The following is a 21,629-nucleotide window of genomic DNA, read 5'->3' on the forward strand; positions in this document are numbered from 1 at the left end:
TGGAAATACTCTCTTTGGGGAACATACATATGTTACTTTGGCACAGATACATAAGCATTAACGCTTACCTTCCCTGGAAATGGATAAATGCTTGTATTATGGTTTAGGGACATTTACATATTAGTTTACAGAATGTACAAAACTCATAGGTCAAGAATAGAACTGTGTGTGCTGCCCTGCTTTGCAACAGTATTCTCAGGCAGAGAAATTGAGAAAATGATCAGATTTTGGCACTAGTTGTTCAATTTGCAATTTGGAATTTCAGCTGATAGCAGGAGAATTAAGATCCATTAAAATAGATGGTACGTGGTTTATGATTGTGCCAAATTCTTGATTGAATAATGAGTTGGCTGCTTGTAATTTCTCACTGTCATTTCAGAGCACTTCCATTTTTGTGATATTTTCAGAATCAGGTTGCCTTTGAAATGGGAAACTGTATTTTGGATGCTTGTTTACAAGTCTTGTTTACATGCTTGTTTACAAGTAGCAAAGTGGGCTCTTTGTATATTTTCATCACTATTCCTACTGAAGGAAATAAATTAAGCAACTTTATACTGACAGCAGAAGGATTCTATCTACTAAGGTCTATCATCTAATCTTTGTCCATGTGAGGATTGTCCTCTTTCAATACTTCACAGCCTGGTGAGAGGCTAGAAAGGAAGATTTAGTGGAAGATTAATGTGGTTCTATCTTATAAATGGCAGTCCAGTATAATTTCCAACTTAGTAGATGGGTAAGTAAGTGATTTTTAAGACTTTCTGAGAAAATAGATTTCCTGCAGTAACCTCTAAGGAGAGGGGAAATAGTGTTTTTTAACCAGAATAGCAGTTTCAGGTGTATTTTATTATTCTCTTATTGTTCGTTTAAAGAAGGCAGTGAGATTTTTATAAAGTTATAAGGAAAAAAGTCTGAAAATAAGCGCAAAAGCAATTTTTGAAGGCTGGGGTCTCCCCTTCCGCTTCCCAGTAAAATTTACGAGTTGCCCTATGGTATTGAGGGAGGGCCATTTTTTCATTAACAGAAAACACTGTAAGTGTGGTACAGAGCAGTGTGCATTCCTCTGAAAACTGTCTCAGTATTAAAATGAGGGTTTTAGAATTATAGATTAACAGGCATCTTTTTTCTACCTACCTTTTGACAAGGGGTGGCCCATTATATCTACTATCACTTTTATTTTAAGCAATTTTAAATTGATAACAAGAGTTTTTTATTTTAGAGGTTAGACCTTAATTTGGAAAGAAAAACAAAGTTCCTGTTTCTTCTGAATTGTTCTGTCTTAAGCTTGATATACCCTGGAAGGGTTGAAATAAATTAAGAGAAGTTAGGTTTAGCACTTATATTATCAAATAATTAAAACTTCTTTGTATTCAATGGTAATTCTTGGAAACAATTTGTTACATATGGAAATAGAATCATTATTTTAAATGAGTGTGTTTGTGTGTGTGTGTGTGTGTGTGCGCGCGTGTGCGCTCTTTTCTCCCTCTGAAGCAGAGAAAATAACCTAGCCAAATGTTTGATTAATTGGATTCTGTACTCTGGGACCCAGCAGAGTATATTAAACTTGAGGACAGTTACAAGACATGGTCTCAACTAGGAGCTACTCAGCAAAAGTCATTACACCTTTATAAAATGAAAAATGAGAATGATGAACCAGAGACTGTTTGGCATTAACTTTTGGCTCTTCTCTTAATATAAACGGAAGGAAATATCTACTCTATAATATGTATTGTTTCATTCTTTAAAACCAAGAGAGAATTCTCTTGTCTATAATGTAGACTCCTAGCTGGAAGCAAGTGTGTCGCTTCCAGTAGGGCTAATCAGTTATACCAATAGCCTTAAATACTGTCTGATTTCATCTGTGGTATCAGCTCTGAGGAAGAACCAGTTACTTGTCTACATTTTAAATTTTTCTGTCTAGAAATTGCAGTTAGCAGAATTCTCTTCACATACCTTTTTTGAACTTATTTATCAATTTATTTTTTGTATGTATTTGTATGTGAGATAGTGTGCTCTTAACTTTATATCCAACAAATCCATTGGATATTGTGTAAGTTAAATAGACATGGTTTCTTACAGTAATCACCTCAGATGGTATATATCATGATAAATTTTAGGTGTTTAAATTTTTGTATGACTAGGTACAAGCAGTTTGGTATTGGAGCTTTGGCTTCTGATATAGTATGAGATTGCTAGACTGTCTTCAAAATAAACTCAAGGCTCAGGAATTTGGGCTGTTCTAGAGTCTACACAGAATGATTGATTTACTTCTTGAATAAAAAAGCCTTTTCAATTCAAAGAGGATTCATATGTTAACCAAAGTACCAGAAATATAGGACTACCATTCAGTGCTTATATTTTATATTTTATCTCTATGAAATTGGAATAGTAGAAATGCTGACATTTGAGATATTTTAATATTGATTTGCCAATAACTAGTAAACTAAGATACCTTCACAAATAATGTATCAGTCTGCATTGCAAGTTCTGATTTTCCTGTGATAAGAAAGAGATATGACTTAGTTCCATAAAAACAAATTTTGCAGAAATCTTTTGATGGGTTTCTTTTTTTTTTTTTTTTTTGATGGGTTTCTTATAGATACTATCTTTTGGAGAAAATCTTTGGATTGAGAAATCTGTTGCTTTTTAAGTTAGTATAGGGAATTCTCAGTAATTAAGATGAATCAGAGTGGTGGCTTTTGTTTTTCAGTTTATATGTTCAAGAAAATTCCTATTTGTAGCATCATTAAAGGGAAGAAATTGCCAGCAATTTGACTTGGCAAATTTATACTTGTACTCTGAGGTCAGTGTGGCTATTTATTTCTTCTTTGCTCAGATAAAACAAAGATAAATGATATTTCCTTATTTTCCATAATGAATTTCTCACCTCTTTTCAGACTATTTACTAAGTATAAAGTATACTTGGGTACAAGTCTAATGACATGAGAGATTCTAGTAAAGGTAGATTTATCATAGTAGGAAGTAAATAAATTATTTCATTACCTCTAGTTTGGGTAAGCAAATTTTGAGTGTTCCTTAAATTCCCTGCATGTGTATTATTAACCCACCAATAAAATTACTTGGTAGAACTATTCCCTCTCAGATTAGTTCTGATCACATACCACCAGGGGTCACTTTAACTCAAGGACCCCTGTCACCCTTTTCTCGTCTGTGGAATACTCAGCATAATTGAATAGTGTGGAAATGAATTTAGAGCTCTAATTCTCAGAATTTGTGATGTCTCTGATTTTTAAAGGAAATATTTTTAGGTTTTTCAAATGAGGTTTTATAGCAGTTGAAACAACCTGATCTTAACCATAGGTAGAGTTACCTAGATTGAATGTTGTTGTTTTTTAAAAATAGTAATATTATTTTGGTTTTTTGATTATAGGAATTTAATTAGTTATAGTGGCAAGTTTTCATATAAAACACTAAGAGACTTTTCTTGATTTGTATTTTTAGAATGATGTACATTTACAAATTATCAATTGCCAGAGAATCATAAAGCAATCTAGATGCTGTTTTTTAATTTGAGAGTTTACTTTATGAGAGAGAGAATGGGAATTTGCTTATGGAATTTACTTGTGATGATAACTAAAAACTCATTTACCAACTTAAAAAAAATGACACTATTAAAATGGACTTAATAAAGCTGTTGTTTTGATTTTGATAATTAAAACAATAGTATTGAAAACTAGTATTTATTACATAGATACAATAAACTAGCTTTTTATTCTTTTGTAATAAATGTCTGTAGCCATCTACTCTACCTCAGGTAGTATAAATAGGAGCAGAACATGACTCACTAGTTATGTGACTCAGCTGTCAAGTTAAAATCATGTTCGGTATTATTGAATATCAGTTGTTACATGTACCAAGTGCCCTGAAGCTTTCTTACTTATTTTTCCAATCTTTTAATTTGAAAGCTTTAAGCATGCAGAAACTTTATTTTTTATTTATTTGTTTATTTTTTAAAAATGATTTTACTTATTCATTCATGAGAGACACACAGAGAGAGGCAGAGACACAAGGCAGAGGGAGAAGCAGGCTCCATGCAGGGAGCCCGACATGGGACTCGATCCCAGGTCTTCAGGATCATACCCTGGGCCGAAGGCAGCACCAAACCTCTGAGCCACCCGGGCTGCCCGCATACAGAAACTTTAAAAGAATGATAGTAATCACCTATATATCTGTCTAATATATTCAACCATTGACTTTTTGCTGTGTATAGGTTTTCTGGGCCATTTAAAATTAATTTGCAGACATCATGGCACTCAACCTCTAAATATTTATACATACATGTAGGAATAAAGGTGTTTTTCTTCATAGCCAAATACTATTATCATGTCTAAGAAAATCAGCAGTAATTTCTTAATGATATACAATATTCATTTTACAATCAGATTATTTCAGTTATACCCAAGATGTGTTTTGTGGATACTCTTTTCAAACCAAGATTTTTATCAAGGCCTGCATATTTATTGTATTTAGAAATTCATAGATTGAATTCCACTACAAATTTTATTTTATTTTTTTTTTAAGATTTTATTTATTTATTCATAAGAGGCACAGAGAGAGAAGCAGAGACACAGGCAAAGGGAGAAGCAGGCTCCAGGCAGGAAGCCGGACGTGGGACTCGAAACCCAGGACTCCAGGATCATGCCCTGAGCCAAAGGCAGATGCTCACCTGTTGAGCCACCCAGGTGTCCCCTGCTACAGACTTATTGTACTAAACATAATATGTGACACCCCCCCCCATTTCCTGATCTATGTGTGCCTATGCTGGTTGTTTTCATTAATAACACTTGCTATAGTTATAGGAGTAATAGAATCTAGGTGGCAGTAGGAGATGGAAATTATAAGTTGTTAGGAATTTAAAAATTGTTTTTTTGTAGGGGAGGGATGTGCCTGGCTGGCTCAGTCGGTAGAGTATGTGACTTAATCTTAGGGTTGGGAGTTTGAGCCCCACTTTGTGTCTTAACGTTACTTAAAAATAAAGTCTTTGAAAAAAGTTTGTTTTTCTAATAATAACAGATGGGCTCTGAATTCTTTCTTATATATTACTGGTGTGCTTAACCCAAAACATATAAATATGTATGTTATATATTTTATTTATTGTATTAAGAAAAGAAACTTCGTCTAATCAGGTTTTATATGTCTTATTGGAAGTTGATAAACCTGGAGCACCTGGCTGGCTCAGTCGGTTAAGTGTCCAACTCTTGATCTTAGCTCAGGTCGTTTTTTTTTTTTTTTTTAAGATTTTATTTATTTATTCATGAGAGAGGCAGAGACACAGGCAGAGGGAGAAGCAGGCTCCATGCAGGGAGCCTGATGCAGAACTCAATCCGGACCCGGGACTCCAGGATCATTCCCTGGGCTGAAGGCTGGCGCTAAACTGCTGAGTCACCCAGGGATCCCCTTAGCTCAGGTCTTGATCTTAGGCTCATGAGTTCAAGCCTTATGTTGGGCTTCATGCTGGGCGTGGAGCCTATGTAAAAAAAGAAATAAGAATAAAAGTAAATTTAAAAAACCAAGTTAATATGCCTGTTTTGATAAGAACATTTTAGGAAATTGGTCTTTCTTTAGTATTTCAGAAACTGGTTTAGTTTTTAGAAACATACCCAAATTACAAAAATACCTTTATACCAAGATTTGGAATTGCCCAGATTATGTATTTTTCATTTTATGTTGTTACTATACAGTGAATAGAGAGTTTTCATGTAATTTTTGTTTCAAATATGACTTTAAAGCTGTGTGTGTGTGGTATAGTGTATGTATGTGTGTTAAGTGATTTTTTGGGAGGCTTTGTGTTGTTTTGAAATATTGCTGATCTAGCAGTCAGGATATCTTGATCCTAGTTCTTTTAGTTTTATCTGTTTAACAGTTATATGACCTTAGACAAGTCTTTTAACCTCTCTGGTTCCTATGTACTCATCTGAAAAATGGGTAACACTAGTTCTGCCACCCTGCTGGGGTTGTTTATTATATTAAATAAGACATGTGAAGATAAGTTAGACATCACAGGATTCTATAAAAGTAAGTCAATAGGTTGTTGTTATGCTATGTATACAAAATTAGCTAGTACTGACTCTTTAGATTTGATAATGACTTTTTAAAATATAGATTGAGGGATCCCTGGGTGGCGCAGCGGTTTGGCGCCTGCCTTTGGCCCAGGGCACGATCCTGGAGACCCGGGATCGAATCCCACGTCGGGCTCCTGGTGCATGGAGCCTGCTTCTCCCTCTGCCTGTGTCTCTGCCTCTCTCTCTCTCTCTCTGTATGTGACTATCATAAATAAATAAAAATTAAAAATAAATAAAATATAGATTGAATTATCTCACCTTTAGTATTGAAGATGAGTAAATAAATTGTATGGTGTTCAAAATAAGAATCTAGTCATTTTGTTGGGTGAGATGTGTATTTTGAGTGATTTTGTAAAATTAAATATTTGTCCAATTAAAAGTGAATAATAGCAAAAATGTTATGCACAGTTATATATTAAATTTTGTTCTTTTGAATGATCTGCATAAATCTCAATGTTGTATTGAAACTTTTTATTGATAAATGTTATTATTCAGAAAAAAATGTTACTATTCAAAAGATAAATGTTTAAAAAGTTTATGACAGTCAAAGTCAAAATTTTGTCATCTGAAAGCAATCTCTTGATGGAAGTTTAACCATGTTAAAATTTACATAGAAAATAAAATTGTATTTAGGGTGCAGCTCACTTAAATATTGTAGCTGACTTAAACCTTGCTAGTGTTTATATTGTAGTATTTCATCATTGCAAAATTTATATGACTATCTGTTCTCATTTTTCTTTCCTTGCAGCTTTTAGTGTGGTGCCTAGATTAAATTCAATACTGGTGCAGTTAAAAAAAAATACTGGTGCAGTTTTAGATACATAATGTTATCCTTCATAGTTTTGTTGCTATTTTCATACAAGTAACCTTGAAAGATTTTAGAATTCTGGACATTCTAGAAGTGGGTCTGATAGTGTCCAGAATTCTCTACTTAAAATGGATTATGAGAAGGGATAAAAAGAACAGTTCTTAGAGTTATATATGAAGACATCACAGATAGTCTTTTTTAAAGTGGTTTTATTCACAGAAATTCTACCATCATCTTATTCATTTTTAAAGTATATATCTGGGACGCCTGGGTGGCTCCACGGTTTAGTGCCTGCCTTCTGCCTGGGGCGTGATCCTGGGGTCCCGGGGTCAAGTCCCACGTCAGGCTCCCTGTGTGGAGCCCGCTTCTCCCTCTGCCTGTGTCTCTGCCTCACTCTCTCTGGGTCTCTCATGAATAAATAGATAAAATATTTAACAAATAAATAAATAAATAAAAGTATATATCCACCATCATCTTCTTTGTTTTAAAAGTGTATAAGAACCTGAGAACACATTGTAATTCACAAATGGTATAATGTTCTAGGCATTGATCTTAGTCTCTGAAATTTCTGCTTTGTTCTAAAATAATCCACTTCAAGACCCAGTATTTCTTTTAGATATTTCCATTAATCTTTGCTAGGTGTTAAGATCTAGCAAAATTGCACATAATTTAAAGATCTGGCAACATATGTGTGTAGGTATTATGTATGTAGATTTCTTCTCCAGATATTTTATAGAAGTTGCTGTTTTATTTGTCATCTTACGATTATATAAAAAGTTAAGATTTTTTTTACTATATATATATATTCTTAGGAACTAAGCTCTCGATCTCAAATACAGAAAGATGACATTAATATTTTACCTGTATACCTTCTTTATGGTATTAAATTTTATCACATTTTTTTTCTTTTTAAAATAGAGATGTGCTCCTGCATCTATCCGCCTCATGGACAACCAACAGTTTCAGTTTGGTGAGTAAGGAGTGGTCATTTTAAAATCTGCTCATGAACCACAAAATCTGCTCATGAAACAGCTGTTGCCTGCCAGGAAGAGTACTAAGCACAGAGGTAGGAAGATGAATATCATAGTTGCTGTCCTTCAGGAAGCTCACAGTCTAATGAGGACAGACAATTACATAAATGAAGGAGTGCAGGATTGTTGTGGGTACTGTGAAAGAAGAGTGCACTGGATACCCTAGGGTGCAAATGAAGGAGTGGTTGAGCCTGCTGGATTTTGCTGGATGTTGACATGGGGAGTCAGGAAAGGCTTCTTAAAGAGGAGGATCATGTATGCTTAAGCTAAATCATAAAAGGGGTATAGAGTTTGCCTAGGATGTTTTCCTTTTCCCTCCTACCAAATTTGTTCACTTATCAGCAAAAAAATGGAATTGTAAAACCTCAATGGCATGTTTTTAAAGAGTTTATTTATTTATTCATGTGAGAGAGAGAGAGAGAGAGAGAGAGAGGCAGAGACACAGGCAGAAGGAGAAGCAGGCTCCATGCAGGGAGCCTGATATGGGACTCGATCCAGGGACTCCAGGATCACGCCCCAGGCCAAAGGCAGGCTCTAAACCGCTGAGCCACCCAGGGATCCCTGTTTGTTTTATTTAAAAGTAGTTTAGATTTTAATTTAGAAAAGAGTGATTATTATAGTTATATAGAATTAAGGAAGTCTTGTTCATGGTTATCTGGTTATTCCTTTAAATAAATTATTTTCAAAATAACTATACTACTGATAAAAGTTTAACATAAGTGTGTCCTGTAAATAATGAAATAGTTAAATCAAATGAAAACCAAGCCTTCTGTGTGTTGTGGCCTCCATTTAGAGATCTAGGTCTTAAGAGAGCCACATATCTATTTAATAATGATGTGTTACCCATTTATATGCTATTATTATAGTTAATAGTGTTAGATATAGACACACTTGTAAAATTATGATTTGACTGGACTTTATTTATAATTTGTTTTTATAACAATTTAAAATGAAGGTTTAAAGAAAAGGTCCTTCTGGCCATCTGTCATCCCTGTTCCACATTCTCATTGCTATATCTAGGAACATGCTCTAAGACAGATGTACCCTCTCTAGTCTTGTCTCTGTCTCCTCTCCATCCTTTACATGGCCACCAAAGTGATTCTTTGAAAAGACAGATCTGATTCTGCTTCTTGGTTATTTATAACCTTTTTGATTTCTCACTACCTCTTGAAACCTTTCCATCTATACATCCTGCCATGGCTCCATGATCAAGCAACTAAAGGGTAACACTTAGCACAATAAGGGATATCCAGAACTTCTTACTAGCTGTATGGCTGATTGACAGTGTTTGTACTATATTAATTGTTAACAAAGCACAAGCCTTATTAGATGTTAATATTTTTAGTTTCACTCCTATCTTTGACATAACCCTTAGTTTATTATATTGAAATATGTTTTAAGTATATTGAAATGATATAGATCATTGAGTATATTGAAATGATCTGTAGATTTCCTCTGAAAAACTCAAGTTTGTCAAATTTAGGGAATGTTTCATATTCGTTTTTATATCTCCTGCACTTGTCATAGGATAGGCACCGATGTTGCTTGACTTAATCAAGAGGGTGAACAAATCTTGAGTAGCACATAGTATAGTGCCAACCACAATATCAGTAGCACAGTTTATCAAATACTCCTCACAACTGTTCCTGAAAGTGATATTCCCAATTTATAAATGACTCAAAGCCTAGATATTTCAGCCAAAGCTCACAGATGATATGTGGTAGAGCCAGGGTTGAACCCAAATCTGTCTGACTCCAAGGCCCAAGACTTTTTCCACTGTTTGAGATCACTTCTTTGAAATGTAGGTATTTATTAAATAATTAAAAATGTTTAAATTAACACTGTAACAACACAAAATTTACTAATCAGACTGTTCAACTAGTAAATTTGAAAACTTTGTTCCTTTATTTACTATAAAAAATAAAACCCAGTAGCCAGAATATATTTAGAATGTAATTAATTTGAAAGGCAATATTAATTTCAGAATAAATAAAAGATAATATCCTTTTAAGTTAATACTAATGCTTGACATACTTAAAGTTAGTATCACTTTTATGATGATTATTCTTCAAAGCTATCCTGTCAACTCAGTATTTGCATATATGTGGCTGAGTCCCACTAGTGTTCATGGAAATTGTGCAAATAAATTTCCATGTGTTGAAATGAACATATATCCTTAAGGATTATTTCACATCAGGGTAGTGACATTTGGAGTTTTCATACATTATGTAAAAGATGTGTGAGTCAGAAGTCTTGTATGAGGAACAGATAATTTCAGTTTCTTGCAAGAATTCAAGTAACCCACTCACACATTTATGTTTATTTCCAATTATTAAAGTAGAATGAATTCCATTTGGGATAGGAAGTGAATATTTTGATGGCATATTATTTCTAACTTTAAACTTGCTACAAATGTATTTTTAAAGGTATGGCTTATTCTGGAAAAGCATTTTTAATAGGGTACAGTAAAAGAAGAAAAGTTTCCCAAACATATGATCCAGGAACTCAAAAAGATTGCTAGGTTGGTCTCTATCTAATCTGTCCTTCATTTTAGTTGTTTTGTTCAGTTATAGGATGGATATCTAACTCTTAACCTCTGATTAAGACTTCTGTTACTTGGTCTTCATTGTCATGGTTTCCTATTGTAATCGGTAAAAATGTAGTAAGTATCAGAGATTCCAATTCTAACTTAAAAAAGATGAATGGAAAAAAAAGACTACAAGTTATAGTCTTTTCCTCCCAAGAAATCTCCCCCATTCCTCCCAAAGAAACTTTTTTGCTGTTTGCACCTATCTTAAGGGATCTATGCTTTCAAACATAACCTGGGCAGCCCAGGTGGCTCAGCGGTTTGGCGCCACCTTCAGCCCAGGGCGTGATCCTGGAGACCCAGGATCAAGTCCCATGTTGGGCTTCCTGCAGCTTGCTTCTCCGTCTGCCTGTGCCTCTCTCTCTCTCTCTCTCTCTCTCATGAATAAATAAATAAAATCTTAAAAACAAAACAAAACCCCAAAATCTTGAAGCTGTTTTAAAAAAATTAAATGTTTATTTGGAGATAATTTCAGATTTACTAGAGACTTAAAATTCTTTATAAAAATTCTATGTAAATGGTATGCCCCATTTTTCTGAATTGGGCTATAGTACTAAAGCCAGATGTATGACTCTTAATCTAACAGTCATGGGAGTTAAGAAGTTGCTACTCTGACAACAATGAGAAAACAGTAAAAGACTTTCACTCAATTAAACTCAATCCGCAGGCAAAGATGTTAATTTAACAGACTCTGAGACACCGTTTATGTTATTTTGGCAATTCTAACTCTCTGGGTGTGATTAAGGAAGCAATTACTAGTTCTGTGCCAAGAATTCTGGAAGAATTAAGAATTAATTAAGAAACAACCTTAAACTTGGCATTGACTGCGTATTTGGTTATAGTTCTCAATAGTTTCTGCATAATTAAAAAAATAAAAGTAAACTCAGCCACCATTGAGTGTTCTTAATGAAATAAAAATTAATGAAGTGATTTTACTATGTGTAAACTATACTATTGAAAGATAACCTGAACTATATGTAGTATTAGTTACATATAGTAATTTGAATTAAAAAAGTAACGAGAGGTTTCGTAAACAAAAAGTTGTGACTTTTGAAAGAAGATAAAGTTAAAAGATGTAGATCTTAATATCAATGTTATATATAAAACATAGGATTTAAAAAATTAGAGACAAAAAACATTCACTTTTTTTAGGATACTAAATTAAACTAGCCTTTTAATCTTTTGAAAAAAGAAAACTTGGGGTGCCTGGGTGGCTCAGTTGGTTAAGCGTCTGCCTTCTGCCTTCAGCTCAGGTCATAATCCCAGGATCCTAGGATAGAGCCCCATGTTGGGCTCCCTGCTCAGCGGGGAACCTGCTTGTCCCTTTCCCTCTGCCTGCTGCTCCCCTTGCTTGTGCTCTCTCTCTCTCTCTCAAATAAATAAAATCTTAAAAAAAAACAGAATTTGCTATTAATTTAAATTATGAACTTTTTTCTTCTTAGGTCATGCCCTTAAACCTCAGGTTTCCTCTATCTTCACATCATTTTTGGATGGCTTAAAGAAGTTTTATATTACAAAGGTAAGAATTTTTGTAAAATGCTAAAATTTTAAAGCTTATGATACTAGTTTTGTTTCCTGCCTTCTCTTCTCTCACACATACCTACTAAGATGTATTTTCATGGTGCTGTGTACATTTCTTAATTATTATTTTTCATGTTGGAATAAATACTTTATCAAGTCAATCAGTTATGCATTTAATATCAGAAATTTTAATTTTTTTTCCAGATTTGAAGTTCCTAAAAATAACATGGCATTAAACAGTTTCATGCATGTAAGATTTTTTACAGTTTGATTTTTTTTTTAATAATATCTATATCTAGTGAAATAAGAGTATGGATTTTTAAAAAAATTTTCATTGCTGAATTCCTTTCCTAAAGGTTTATGCCAGCTTGTACTCCCTCTAGGGACACACAGGTGCTATTTCTTTGTTGCATCCTTGTTGTGGCATGTGGGAGTTGTGTTCTGTTATGTTTTAAATGTTGTGAATCTGGGGGAGAAAGTAGTACTTTATTTTAGTTAATGTTTCTCATTGAAATTCCAGTGAGACCCATCATTTCCCTGTATTTCCTAGATACGGTTTTTATGTGCATTAGTTGAGTATGTTTTTTTTTTTTTGCCAGGGGTGGCAGTTTCTTGGTTTTTTTCCTTGGGGCTTTGCTGTGTACCCTTTGAGTAATGGAATTATTAGATGTCTTTGTCATAAATGTTGTGAATAATTTTTTGAGTCAGGTGACTCCCTTTTTAAGAGTTTTTCTTTTTGGTGCAAAAGTTTCAAAATTTTATATCTTTTCCTATAATTATTTAATCACTTCTAAGCTGGGACTATTTCTTCTCTCTCTTGCTTTTTTTGTTAAATAGGAATTTTAAAGTTTTTATCTTTATTACTATTTGAATGCATTTCAATTTTATGATGTGAGATAAAGCTTTAAATTAATCTTCACTTTTTGCTCCCCCAGTTGCTAACCAGTTGTGACAGCACCTTTAACTAACTAATCCCTGCTTTTCTTACATGGATTTGCCATGTCTAAGACATCTTATTGTTTACTTACTCAAGAAGTAGATTCCATTTTAATGTATCAAATACTGTATGATCTCTCTTATATGTGCAATCTAGAAAAAAAAACTTTAAAAAACACAAAAAAACTAAGCTCATAGATACAGAGAACAGACTGGTGATTGCCAGAGGCAGGGAGAAGAAGGTGAACTTTTTTTGTTTTCAGGGGTTGAGGCATAGAAGGAGAGGATGAACTGTTTTTGTTTTGTTTTGTTTTGTTTTTAGTTTAAATAAATTGAATTCTAAAAAGGTATCACATTTTTAAAAATAAATTTTGTTCTTGAAAATTTAAATGGATTTAATTGCTATCAGTCTAGTTCTTGGCTTTTTTTTTAGAATTTTCCTTGTTTTTCATCACAACTTACCTGTTTATTAACCTAGAAAAATTTTAGAAACTCTTCACCATTTTGGGAAGTCCATTAAGGTTTCTATCAGAATTGGAATGAACCTGTATATTAATTTGAGCAAGAATTGACAGGCTTATATACTTAGTTGAGGCATTCTAGAACATAGGTCTTTATAATCTATTTTTAGAAATGTTTTCCTAATGAGATTATATATTTCCTTTTATGATTATTTTTATTTTAGATGTAAGATCTCCTTTGAAAATATTATTAAATAAGTTATTGTTGGCATCTAAGGATGCTGTTATTTTTTACTTTTTTCTCATTCTACATCTTGATGCTAATTCATTATATTCTATCATTTAGTGTTTTTATTTGCTTCTTTATTGCAGTTATAATTCTTACAAGTTATTTGTTGTATTACTTGCCAATATGTCATTACAATTGACACCATGGCATACTTTGAAATTAAGTATTTTTCTATAGTTTTGTTATATTGTAACAACCTGAATATATGCATTAAACATTCTTTTTGATTCATATGTAAAATTCCAAAGCTTAAATTTTGAAGAGTTGGTATGTTTGAGCCAGATCAGAAGGGAAAAAAGAGTACAATGTATTTTGATATACTATTTTATAGGATAAGACTTATCTGTAATAATTTTTTTTGTAGTTTAAAGGATTTGATCCAAATCAGCTAACTGTTGCTACATTACTGTTTGAGGGGGACCGTGAGAAGGTTCTTCAACATGAAAAACAAGTGTATGACATCGCTGCAAAATTTGGGTATGGCTTTAAAGTTCATAATGCCAAGAGAATGTTAATCTAAAATTCTGGTATCTGCAAGCAGTTGTTAATGTACCCTTTAAAGTATTAAATTTGTAGCAATATATAATTGTCAACTTAAAATGTTGTGTTGATTTACTTCCAAAATTTGTGATCCTATTTATGATATATTAAATATTATATTTTTCCATTGATGCTAATTATAAAATTAGCTTTTGTTGTGCTAGAGTAAAATACTAAAAAAATCCGTAGTCCTTTTATTTAGTGGTAATTGTATAAAACATGTTATTAGTATGTTTTTAAAAGGAAGTTTTTTAAACAAAAGAATTTGATAAATTATCTGTACTCCACCCCTTGTCACTTACTGTTTTGTGCTGGTATAAAGAAACAGAAAACATTTCACATCTATAACCAACTGAATAATGATTGGGTGGTTTCTTTCTTTCTGCTTGATGGATTATGAGATTGATTGATGAGAACCATAGTGAAAATGCCATTTATCAGGACTACATTTTTTTCCTTTCCTTTCTAAGTACATAAACTAAGTTTCCTGGATACCAGTTTCCTTTATTTATTTCAGAGCTTAAAATATTATACATTATGCTTAATCTGAGTTTTTTGTAAATACTTACATCAATTTCCCTTTTTTGCTATTTATGAGAACAAATGAGCATTTAATTTGTAGCCTTGTGTTTCTTGTGTTTTAGAATGCCCCACTTTTTATGTATTTTTCTCACCTATGGTAGTCAGCCCTTTGTTTTTAGGATTTTCTGAATTTAGTGTTAAAATGCAGAATTCTTAGGCAAAGATCTAATCTTGGACTTAATTTTTAGTTTACTTTTGTACTGTTTTTGAGTATTGCAAATTTTCAGTTTTATTCTTACCTTATTCTGAAATTGGCAAGTGGAATTTAATTTCTTTAGTAAAAGATGAAATTCACTAATCTTTGACTTTTCCTCTTTCACAGTATCTTTGGAATTATTGATTTTTTAAACTAAATTAGTTAAGAATAATTGTGCTATAAAAATTCACTTACTAAGAGGCTTAGAGTTCAGGTTAATTTCTAAATTTATTTTTGAAATGTACATGTACCTGTTTTTTGGTTTCTAAATTATGTGGAGTTTATATAATTTGATTTTTAAACTTTTGATTTTAAAGATTTTATTTATTTATTGATGAGAGACACGGAGAGGCAGAGACATGGGCAGAAGGAAAAGCAGGCTCCCTGCAGGAGCTTGATGTGGGACTTGATCCTGGACTCCGGGATCAATTTTAAACTTTTTTCGTAAAATCCATAGTATTAGAAACAATTAAGGAGATTTAGATTAAAGTCTTTTATATTTAAATTAAATCTTTTAATTCTGTTCTAACCTTAAATATACACATGCATAGAAATCTCAACTTTGTAGTATCTTTATTGTAATTACAATCCAGAGTAGCCAGCAAAATCACTAGTAATTAGTAATGTGCTACATTTCCTATTGGATTGGGGTAAGATGATGGCAAAATGCCTTTTTATGTGAAGTAAGACATAATTTTTATAGGGCCTGACCTGTCTTTTCTTGGGTATCACTGCTGATGCCTGGTATATACTAGATGATTGAATATTTGTTGAAAGAGTTGAAACTGAGTATTTTTCCCTGACATTTTTTATTCTATTTCATTTATGCCTAACTGCTATGCTACCCTTAAAACTCTGTATTTTAACCTTTAGGTATTTATCAGAGCCATTTTGTCAGTTTTAAGTTGAGCCACCAACTGTCATAAACTCTCTTGTCACGTAATTCGTCTTGTTTTTCCCGTGTAATTCTAGTCATTTACAACTTAAAAGAATGAACTTCCTTAAGATGAATCCAAGTCTTTTTAGATACTGATACCGAAGCCCAAGAACTATTGATTTAATTGAAGCGATTTGTTTTTAATATCAAATTCATCCATTAAAATAGGTTATAGTAAGTGAGATACCTAAGCAAGGGCAAAGCCTTAAAACTCAGACTCTGATTGGAGTCTCATTTTTGTGCTATTATAATTTTGTACTTATTAGTTATGTTATAATTAATTTCTTAATGTACGTTCACCCTGGCTTCCTTCATTTGGATGCATAGATCTTCAGTATTAACAATCCAGGCTGTCATTGGGGAGAGTACTTAGGACTTTTTTTTTCCTTAGGACTATTTTGATTTTGATTTGATTTGATTTGATACTTGGAAATATCTTCATACGGTTTTCTAGCAGAAGTTCTGGTTCTCCTGATACTTCTTTTTAGGCACGAATTCTTTGTTCTAATCACTGAAAGATTCAGGGATATTTTTCTTGCTTACGATGCCACTTGGCCAACCCTTGCTCCCCAATGAATGATTTCTTCTTCTGCATAACTAAAAAGCGCCACTGATTTTCTTTCTGCTAAAGTTTCATAAGTTAGTTTAGCTCATGTATTTTATTTTGAAATAGGGCATTATTCATCTGACCTTTATTTTCTATTCTTTTGTTTTACCCTTTGAATTGGCTTTGAATTGTTTTGAATGAAGTACTCTGAACAGTTTAGAACATTTTTATGTGTACCATAGCCATTTTTCCTCCTTGCCTTCCACCCTCACCTAATACTGTTAAATACTGTTGAACACATGTGATCCAATGGAACATAATTGGCAAATGTTGAATAATCATACTTTGGTTATTTATCTATGTTTACTAGTAATATACTTTAACTTTTCTAAGAGTTAATGAGAATTAATATTCCTTGTCATCAGTCATGACAGATGTATTGACATTTACCATAGAACTTAAGGTAATGTGTTATTGTTATTTTTAAAGTGTATGCTTAAATTGTTTAATGTAATTTAACATGAGAGTGATTAGGTTCACCAGATGGCTCTTTTATATAAGAAGATTGTCTCTCATTCCTCTTTCATTAGTCTTCCCAGTGTTTTCTTATGAAACAGGTTTGAATTTAAGAAACTTGTTAATTGAGGTTTGAAATTTGTGGAGGGCAAGCAGGAAGTAGGGGATGGATATTGCTAATTTACCATAAAGTAGTTTGAATCTTAGTATACTTTTTTGGAGTGGCTGCTGTGCCCTACTATTGTTTATATATTGTATTTTTAAGATAATCCTGTCTATAAGATTGAGTTCTGAAAGCTTAAAAAAAAGAGGAGAGATCTAAGTAACAAAAAGCTAAATTTGCAGGGAAATCTATGATTCAGAAAAGCAAGCCCGTAATGTCTTTTCTTCTCCTTTGGGGTTTATGAATTTAGCATGGACGTCGATTTCTTCTTGTTTTGGATAAGAAAATGCATGTTTCTGTGTGATTTGTCACACTGAATTCCAAAGTGGAGCAGATCTCCCCACTCCTGCCCCTGCCAGATGTTAGAAGAGGATCTAAAGAAAAATAGCTTGACATAGGACTGCAAAGGACTTTTTCTCATACTCTTATAAGAGACAAGTCTACTTAATGTCCTTACCTTTTATTTCTCACCAAATACCCACTTAGAATGTGCCTTCTCAAGGATTTCCAGCATAGATCTCTTGCACTGTTTTCTAGTCTTCACTGTCCTTTCTTTCTGCCACGAGGCCCAGGATTAATTGTTCCTGTTTCCTAGCTCAGCAATGTCTTTTCTTTCTTGGACTCAGTGTGTGGCTCTGCTTCTTTTCTACCTGAGGTATAGACTCAGATATTTTCCTTCACACACTTACCACAGCAATTTTCTGACTAGTTTCCTTTGTATTTTGGAACTTTACTTGACTCCCTACCCCTAACCTCAAATCCATATATATCCAACTCAGAATTCTATTATTTCTTCTTACTTTTCTTTTTTTTTCCCAAGATTTTATTTATTTATTCATGAGAGACACACACACACACAGAGAGAGAGATAGGCAGAGGGAGAAGCAGGCTCCATGCAGGGAGCCCAACGTGGGACTTGATCCCAGGTCTCCCAAGATCACGCCCCAGGCCGAAGGCGGCACCAAATCGTTGAGCCACTGGAGCTGCCCTCTTTTTACTTTTCACTCTTAACTGCTTAACCTAAGTTAAGGTTAGGTCTTCTTTGCTTATTAGCATTTAGTAATACAAACAATCCCCTATTTCATTTCATTGTACCCCATCCCCAAGTGGTTCTAGACTAGAGTTGCTTCTATCAAGTGTTTGCCACTTCTTTGGGTGATACTAATTTGCATATATGCAGCTGTATTTTTTTTTTTTATTGGTGTTGAATTTACCAACATACAGAATAACCCCCAGTGCCCGTCACCCAATCACTCCCACCCCCCGCCCTCCTCCCCTTCCACCACCCCTAGTTCGTTTCCCAGAGTTAGCAGTCTTTACGTTCTGTCTCCCTTTCTGATATTTCCCACACATTTCTTCTCCCTTCCCTTATATTCCCTTTCACTATTATTTATATTCCCCACATGAATGAGAACATATAATGTTTGTCCTTCTCCGACTGACTGACTTCACTCAGCATAATACCCTCCAGTTCCGTCCACGTTGAAGCAAATGGTGGGTATTTGTCATTTCTAATAGCTGAGTAATATTCCATTGTATACATAAACCACATCTTCTTTATCCACTCATCTTTCGATGGACACCGAGGCTCCTTCCACAGTTTGGCTGTTGTGGCCATTGCTGCTATAAACATCAGGGTGCAGCTGTAATTCTAAGTCAGGAAATCTGATTTGGCTCTTACATCCTAGCCTAAAATTGCCTTACAGTATTTGTATAGCACAAGGGTACATCTATGCTGTATTATTTACTTACTGCTAAATCCAAGCAAAACTTCAGGGGAAGAAACAACTTAACTATAAGATATTAATTGAAGCAATAAGAAAATTGATTCTTTGGGAGGGGGCTCAAATAACAGAGGCCCAACGTCATAGACAACACAATGGTTAAGGGCTCAACGTCCTGAGACCAAGGAGGTACAATTATGGTATTAAGCAGAGAGACAAAGAAGTTCATCATCTATTACGACCCAAGAAAGAAAATCTACTTTTCTTTCTATCTGGTTTTATTGAGGGATTTTTTTCATGGGTACTTTAATAAGAGTTTGTGGTTAAGTTTTCTTTAGTTGACTAAGAATAGTTAAAATTAAATTTCTGCCTGATGATGGAAACAAGCAAATTTAAAAGCTCTTTACTGAAGGTAGTAGAAATCAATAATCGTTCATAGTCTTTTAAAATAAGAATGACTTTCACAAAGCAGAGAACTTGGTCTGAATTATATACTATATGGGATTAGTTCTAACTAGATCACCAAATACAATTTCTGTGGATAAAAACTACTTTCAAATTGAAATGGGTAGTTCATAATAAAACCTTACCTGTTGTCTTGTAATTGTCTATATGTTGTTTCATAAACTTTAATATTTCTGTGTAGGTATGTTTTATCTCTCATTTAAGTTATAAGTTTCATAAAATAAACTCTATGTCTAATACTTTTTTTTTTGTCTAATACTTTCTATTCTGTGTACACAAGTATTCAAGAAACTTCTTAGTATTTGGAAGATGTAGTCAATCATACATCTTTATATGTGAATAAGACTATAATACATGAATATATGGATAAGAATATATGAAAGTATTTTAGATATCTTGTTATGTTTGTAAAGTTTATTCAAATTTATTTAAGCTTATTTCTCATGGCTAACTCTCTGTTCTTTTGTCAGTAATGGGTAGAAGTAATTGAGGTCATATGAGTCCGTTTTATTAGTTTGATAGATGAAAGTTTAAAATTAATGACCAAACTGAAATATTAAAAGTGTTTTTCGATTTTTTTATCCAAACTTATTCTTTTGATAGCTCTTTGATACATTTATGATAAATTAGATTAAAATAAAAATGAGATGCAGTATAATATAGTTTGTTAATCTGTTAAGCAGTTATCTTGGGGTGTCATAGTAGTTTGGTTAGTTTTATATATATATATATATATATATATATATACTTTTTTTTTTTTTAAGATTTTATCCATTTATTTATGAGAGAAACACAGAGAGAGGCAGAGACATAGGCAGAGGGAGAAACAGGCTCCCTGCAGGGAGCCCAGTGCAGGACTTGATCCTCAGACCTTGGGATCATGCCCTGGGTGGAAGGCAGATGCTCCACCACTTAGCCACCCAGGCATCCCAGTTTTATGTATTTTTAATAAATATATATGATATATATTAACAGTTTGTTCTTTATTTCAGTGGGTTGGCAGCTGGAGAAGACAATGGACAGAGAGGTTATTTGCTGACCTATGTCATTGCATACATTCGAGTAAGTTATCTCGTATTTCCCTTGTCAGTTTATGTTGTAGACCATACTTTTTCTAGTTTGAGTGAATAAAATTATTTTCTTAAATTTTAACCTAGTATAATGTAACACATCATTTCACATGAATATAGGACTAACTACAAATCTTCAGAAGTCCAATTAAATCTTCCATATGTAATTTTTGAGGAATTTAAAGATTATTTAGGTCACTCTGATTCATAATCTGCTTTAGAGATTCATAATCTTTCTTTCACTCTTTAAAAATTGGTATTTAACTTGATTCCAAGTAGTAATTAGTTCATTGGTGATGATTGCTATAGAGAATAATTCTAAATAAAATAACTTGTATTTGAGCTCTAAAATTTTTCTAATTACAGATTTTCTATTTGTGAGAAACTTTATTAGTCATGTTAACCACAAGAGTCTACTATACTTATCAATATGAAAGTATTCTTTCAAAAGTTTATGGATTCATTTCTTTTGTTTTGTTTTTCTACTTTGGCTATAGTAAACACAAGTTTCTTAATTGTTTTCTGCTATTGTTAGGATTACATTTGAAGGGGCTTATTTTAAAAGGTCATTTCTCAGGTATCATACTGAGAATTTAACTTTCCAAAATACTGAATTTTCTAAATATTCACTCAGAAATTGTTCTGAAGGAAATACTTAACGTAAACTTATATAAAATTTGTTTTTACTTCTGTAAGAAAGCTTGGATTGTGTCTCATTTTTAAAATAATTTAATCCCTAGGTAAGATCTAAATTTTAGGTTGCAGTGAATTTGAAGCATGTACGTTTTCTTGAGCATCCCATTTCCCCATGCAGATAAGGAAAATTACATTTATTGCTTGTGCATTGTGTTAGAAATTGTGATTAAGAGATTTACGATTAAGATTTTCACGATTGTGAAAAGTAATAGACTGTTACTACCCCAACCTCTTTCATAGTAAGCGATTTATATATACACAAATTTTTGTTTTTTGGTCATTTTCTCCAAGTATATTGACCATTTTCCCATAATACTAAATTCAGAATTCTAGAAAATGAGATGTAACTGTAACAAGTAACAGACACTGTTAAAACTGAGTCAGAAGTAATTTTGAGATTTGGGGGCAGGGTGATTATTTTTTTATCTTTTTATTTTCTCAGTGTTTAATACTTTTGTCAGTAAGTATATGCTTATTGCA

General features: G+C 33.0%; 1 protein-coding gene and 1 long non-coding RNA gene across 4 annotated transcripts in view; one reads left to right on the forward strand and one right to left on the reverse strand.

The window, feature by feature from the left end:
- AGPS (alkylglycerone phosphate synthase) overlaps window positions 1–21,629 on the forward strand; it is a 134,196-nt gene that overhangs the window by 79,081 nt on the left and 33,486 nt on the right. For all 3 annotated transcript variants that reach the window (XM_035698686.2, XM_049106174.1, XM_035698681.2), the window contains exons 12-15: window positions 7,807–7,858; window positions 11,949–12,025; window positions 14,078–14,190; window positions 20,376–20,445. In XM_035698686.2, the coding sequence (XP_035554579.1) occupies window positions 7,807–7,858; window positions 11,949–12,025; window positions 14,078–14,190; window positions 20,376–20,445 (312 nt within the window). The remainder of the gene's footprint in view (window positions 1–7,806; window positions 7,859–11,948; window positions 12,026–14,077; window positions 14,191–20,375; window positions 20,446–21,629) is intronic.
- The window catches only part of LOC112668173 (uncharacterized), an 83,416-nt gene continuing 66,986 nt past the window's right edge, over window positions 5,200–21,629 (reverse strand). The window contains exon 5 of the long non-coding RNA XR_004803107.2: window positions 5,200–5,485. This is a non-coding gene — a long non-coding RNA (uncharacterized LOC112668173). The remainder of the gene's footprint in view (window positions 5,486–21,629) is intronic.

Source organism: Canis lupus, chromosome 36 (genome assembly GCF_003254725.2).
Source record: "Canis lupus dingo isolate Sandy chromosome 36, ASM325472v2, whole genome shotgun sequence".
In the NCBI taxonomy this organism is placed as follows: domain Eukaryota; kingdom Metazoa; phylum Chordata; class Mammalia; order Carnivora; family Canidae; genus Canis; species Canis lupus.